General features: G+C 31.1%; 1 protein-coding gene across 1 annotated transcript; it reads right to left on the bottom strand.

Moving 5' to 3' along the window:
* Window positions 1-487: 487 nt before the first annotated feature.
* Window positions 488-3,565, bottom strand: LOC141661385 (uncharacterized). Its single transcript, XM_074468389.1, has 4 exons — window positions 3,435-3,565; window positions 2,131-2,401; window positions 1,171-1,310; window positions 488-1,060 (listed from the first exon to the last, which is right to left on the bottom strand). The coding sequence occupies exons 1-4, from the start codon at window positions 3,450-3,452 to the stop codon at window positions 671-673; spliced, it is 819 nt and encodes a 272-aa protein (XP_074324490.1). The 5' UTR covers window positions 3,453-3,565; the 3' UTR covers window positions 488-670.
* Window positions 3,566-6,299: the final 2,734 nt, after the last annotated feature.

The following is a 6,299-nucleotide window of genomic DNA, read 5'->3' on the forward strand; positions in this document are numbered from 1 at the left end:
ATGTAATATGATTATTGATGACAATTATGAAATATCAAATACTTGCTTACAAAATACACAATATAATTGCATTATATTTAGTACAATAATATTAATACCAATACAATACAAAGAATATATAATGTAGTACCCAATATTTACTGAAAATTTGACAATAATATATAATCGCATATACACCATGCACGTATACTTATACTGAACGAAATTCATGTAATATTAAATCCTTTTCGGTAATTTAAAAATAATATAGCGACCCTGAGAATTTTCTATGAATATAAAATAAAAATATGTATGTAATGTAGTAGCATCTATCACTATCTTCAATTTCAAATACCTCAAATAAAAAATCGAAATTATTAAAAAAAATTATGTAATATTTTAGAGTATGCCGGTGCCTAGCACTACTTCTTACAAGTAAAAATTATTTTTGGATTCAAACAGAAAAAAACTGTCAAATAAGAGAAAAAACAAGAAAACAATAAGAACATAGAATTCATAAGAAATTATGATCATTAGAACATCCCAAGAACAATCTATCAGACAGGAGAAATTTATCAAAGACGGACTACTGAGAATACTGTTATGTCTCAAGTCACATTACAGTCAAGAAAATAAAGCTTAATACTCTGCTAATTTGATGGTCATGGGGCTCGGTCTTTTTATGGTCACATCACATTCCCCCATCAGGTTCTGCCCGGTCAGCTGGGGCCCTATTGTTACAAGGAGTCTCCTTCACGAGCTCCTTTACATACTCCCCCATTGATTTACCTTCCCCAGTTGCCATGTATGCAAGAAAGGTGCCTAAGCCAGCCTTGTATTGCTTGGCAGCCTTCTCCAACTTTTGCTCCAGAATTCGTTTCTCATTGACAGCTTTACGTGCTTCTTCTCGAGCTTCATCGCGTTCCCTCTCAATCTCTTTCTTCTTCTCGTCCCAGTGGGCTTCCTTATCTTTCAATATTTGTATCCGACCCTTGAGGTTGGTTACTTGCTTTTCCAGATCCTTTCTTTTCTTCCTTGATGTCTCAAAGCCAGTGTATAGCTCAGTGAAGGTTGAGGTAAACTGGAAGATAAAGCATTGATTAAATACGAAAGATGAAGACAATAATAGATATAATCTATTAAGATGAGGATATAGGTCATCTCCGCTATTAGAGAGAAGAGATAATATACTTGACTCATCTGCCATTGAGCCTCTCTTGCAGTATCCTCTTCAATTTTCATGTTTAGCTCTTCAATTTCCCTGTTAAGCAGGGACTCAAAAGCCTCCACATCAGGATCATGGACCTCTGGCATATGTTCCCCTCCTGATGCTGCCAAAAAATACATCAATTGGAAAGGGCTCAAAAGTGACACAACCAAGAAGTTCATTGGCACATATATAGCATCACAAAATTACACTAAAAATGCTATAACGCTCGCATTTATGATTTAAGCAGCAAATCTTATCATAAGAAAAGGCTAAAGCCTAGCATACGGTATTGGCACAATAATGTATATTTTCACAGAGGCTAAAGTATTGCTGATAAACAATGAAACTCTGTTTGGGTTCCTCCTTTGGAATACTCTGGGATTATATTCTCCATCAAGTAATGAGTAGGGGATATTCCCAAAACGTAGATTTCTATGCCACCAGGCATATATATTACAAGTACAAGTATACGGGTGACAGCCGGAAACCATCCTCATGCGACACTCTAGCATAGACTCTTAAATCTTAGCTATTGGATATTCAAACCAAATAACCTGGTCTCACAACTAAAATGCAGTTCAAATACAATTAACTTAAAAGTTAAAAAAAAAAAAAAGAATTCCGTCAAGAAAATAACAGAACTTGTAAACAAACTTCTCAACTCTCAAGTATATAACAAATGTAAAACTTCTCAAATCATGAATTTTGGAATGTTAATTTATAATACAGCACTAGGATGATTTAATCCACACAAAGAGAAAATGTTCAGAAGCTAAGCCTGATCAGCCATTTGGAAACATCAACAATTTTGTGTCTTCTTCTTCATGAAATAACATAGAAGAATATATCACATTATAAAGGCAAGGTCTTGTGATCACAACTACAAACCCTATACACATGCTGAAATATTTAAAGATATGTCCTGGAATATTTCACATTACCTAAGTTCTCTGGCCGAACATTGTTCTTTGGCCTGTATGGTAAACCATCAGCTGTGACCAAGCTTGTTAAAGGTCGAATTAAATTGTCTTCTGGGGACGCAAATGCAATTGGATCAGGATGTGCATTTGTTGGGGGTGCAAATGCAAGTGGCATTGGGGCTACTGATGCACTAGGTCGGTAGTTTCCCAGTCTACCACTATACTTCTGCCTCTTCCCCTCACGACAACTCTCATCCATAACTCCCGTCTCCTTCTGGTTTGCTGAATCCATCTTTGTTGAGTAGGTTAACATTACGAGCATAAGGGGTCAGGACAACAACAAGCAAATAATGTAGGGATGAGAAAAATGCAAATGGAGAATCTCAAGTAGTTACCAAAAAACCACCACCAAGAAACAGAGACTCTAATTTACATTCATGAAGAATATTACACATTTAGGTAAAAAAGTTTTTTATTTTATATTAATAATCTTTGATTACACTTATATAAAAAAAGCTTTTTATAATTAATTCTTTACCTTTAATGAAATAACAAATATTATATATTTATCAATCTTAAAAAAAATAAAAAAATCTTTGTAATAGACAACACAAAATTGAAATTAAATATTTAAAGACCTAAAAATATTGAAAACTTAAAACACTTGATTCTCACACAGAATTACATGCACAAATATTCTTTTTGATATTGGTAAAAATAAAAATAAGTATATACATGCTTTCTATATTCTATACAAGGCATTTCTATATTTTTATCAACACTCTCTAACTTTTATCAACACATCTGCTAATAAATTTAAAATCATGATATTTTATTTATCACTATAAAATATGATACTTTTGTTTCATAAAATTAATAAATTTTTAAATAACAGCCGGTTATCAAAATTAAAGAAAAAAATACATTCACTTAACAATAACAAGTAACCACACATAAAATAAAAATATAAAAATATACACAAGAAAAGAAATCCTAAAATATCAACAAAAAGACATTTCATGTAATTTAAATTTCCTTAAAATAAAAAATTGTAGTGATTAAGTGAAGAAACTTTCTATTATTATTCCAAATATAAATCAAAATCCCCTCAACACTATTTTACATACCATTCCCAAGAATATTGATTACTAGCTGAGAATTCACACAATCTGCCTCACAAATCAATTGTTATTTGCTCTAGAAAATAAACAAATATGTAGAATGCATATTTAACCAAGAAAATTATAAAATTGTAAACATAGATTTTATATTTAACAAAGAAAATTATAAAAATTATATACAAAAAAATGTAGATATGAACTTACTAGATTTTTGGAACACATCAGCCACTTGAAAATTCAATAATACACTATTCCTCTCATTTTGCCAACAATGAATCAAATAGCAAAATTCTTGGGAAAAAAACTTTTATGACTTGTTTAGTATTATTTATTCTCATAAGAGCAGGTGATAATATAATATCACTTAACTATGTAAAATGTGACAGTTGTCACTCATGCAACAGGAGTTAGTAACAGTTGTCATTAAATATTATATAACAGACAGTTGTGGAGTTAGGAAGAGCTGTCATTAAATTTATATAACATGACAGTTGTCAGACATGCAGAATAATATGACTAATATGACTTAAAAGAGTAAACAGCTGTCATAGGAAGAGTGTGATAACAAGAATGTAAGTTAAAGTTGTCATAAATTTTACTAGTAGTGAGAAATTACTGTTGTCATAATTTTACACGAGAATAGTTAGTACTGATTACAGTTATGGTAATGTTACCTCATACTAGTAGTTAGCAGCTTCTATCTAGTAGTGGTTGTCAGCAATGTTTGTCTGGCCCATGGATGTGAGAAGAGCAGGTGTATACTCCAATAGTATATTTGTTAAAAGCTAACATGATTGGAGTATTAGGTGTGTCCAGGGCACAAAACTTATAAAATTTATAGTGTTTTAATTGGTGTATTTGTTATAAATGCAGGGGTGAGGGGGTTCATCAAAAGAAGTGTTGGTCAATCAAAATAAGTTAAAATTATAGAAGTTTGTGCTTAATGTGTGTCCATGAGCACACCACATAAAAATGTTTAAATATTTATATATTCTTCTTTGTTGACACATAAACCACACATAGATATCACATGAATTATTTAGCTAAGGATTTTGTTCTCTTGGAAATGTTCTAATACGCATAACTCTTAGCTAGAGCATCTTCAATAGTGATAATAAAAATGGTTAGCTAAAATAAAATAAAATATTGATTATGTAAATTTTTAGTTAAGGGAAGGGTGTATACTTAAAGTTAACATGGTTGGAGTGTATACTTAAAGTTAACATGGTTGGAGTGTTTAAATTTTACATATTCTCTAAAATTGACATTGACACATAAATTTATATAGATGTCACATGAATAATTTAGTTAAGAATTTTATTCTCTTGGTGATGTTCTAATATTTGTCATAATATTACCACTAACATACCAACATAATAACATATTATTATACACATATAACATACGATCATACACATACAATGTACAATATAGTGTGAATAATTAAGTATTAAGTATAATCATATGTGTAGTATAGTTAAATTAAAATTAAATATTTAAAGACCTAAAAATATTGAAAATTTAAAACAATTGTTTCTCACGTAGAATTAACTGCACAAATATTATTTTTAATATTGGTGAAAATAAATATAAAAACATACATGCTCTTAATCTTTTATATATAAGGCATTTCTATATTTTTATCAACACTCTCTAATTTTTGCCAACACATCTGCTAATAAATTTAAAATAGTGCTAATAAATTATACACTATTCCTCTCTTTGAAATAGCAAAATCCTCTGAAAAAAAACCAATATGATTACAGGAGTTAGTAACCTGTCATTAAATATCATATAACAGACAGTTGTGGAGAAATATCATGTAACAGACAGTAGTGGAGTTAGGAAGAGCTGTCATTAAATGTCATATAACACGAGAGTTGTCAGGCATGCAAAATATTATGACTTATAATAGTAGGGATTTTCTAATGTGTGCCCAAGGGCACCCAATAAGCACTAACTCCCATGAATTTGGTGCATTTTGATTGGTCCTCTAATCATAAATATTGATATACCCCCTGCATTTACAACAACTCCATCAATAAAAATTCACCAAACTCATAAAATTTAGTACTTATTGTGTGCACTTGGGCACACATTAGAAAGACTGATAATATCACCGGAATGATTCCCGGGTTTTCATCTTAATCCCGACCGACTCTCGGTCTTGTAATCATACGTCACGCTTAAAGCGGAATTAAATTTTTTACGATATATACTTATCGTACAACATCGCTACATTTGCGAAAAGTTCAATTACTACGTATCATGGTAAACATGGTATTTATGCAATAATAATAAAATAATTCTTTCACAACACAACAGTAAAATGGAGTTGGGTTCGTAAACTTACCTGGGTATCTCGAGGTGGAGGATGCTCTAGGTTCCGCTCGGAAATCTATAATCATAAACATAATTCATTTTGTTAAGTCCTGTTCTAATTGACGGCGACTCACACTCATGTGCTACTTATTATGCACCATCTCAACTTATATTACCCTCATTATTACTTTAAGTTCTCATTCACATCATGCTCGCTTCATTTTTCTAAGTATCTTAGGTTCATTTTCATTTTTGTCGTTGCCTCCGCTTATGGATTATACGGTTTCTAATCGCGTGGTCTCGGCTCCGATATTTTTATAAAATTGAAAAATCATTATTTTCACTTGAAATTTTTATGAAAGTTAGAAAACTAAAAATACTACTCTCTGTAAAAATTTCATAATTTATGACCACATCTAAGTCGATCCTTTATATTTTCAAAATTCGTAATTCGTAGCAGTTTTTGTCGCGTATATAACTTTTAGTAAAACGGTCATAACTTTTGATCCGTAAATCGGAATCAAGCGATTCAAGCGCCTAAACGATCCTTATAACATTGTATAACATAATAAAGGGTTATTATTCAAGAAAATACAGTTTACATCTTCAGGACTTTCTGCAGAAACTTAAAGCTACGATTTGTTCGTTTTAACGAAATTACGTTTACGATCGGAGTTTCGTTTACGCCCTAAATCTTTATACAACTGTTAGATATATTTGATAATGTCATGGCTAATATGTTTTATA

Source organism: Apium graveolens, chromosome 5 (genome assembly GCF_009905375.1).
Source record: "Apium graveolens cultivar Ventura chromosome 5, ASM990537v1, whole genome shotgun sequence".
NCBI lineage: Eukaryota > Viridiplantae > Streptophyta > Magnoliopsida > Apiales > Apiaceae > Apium > Apium graveolens.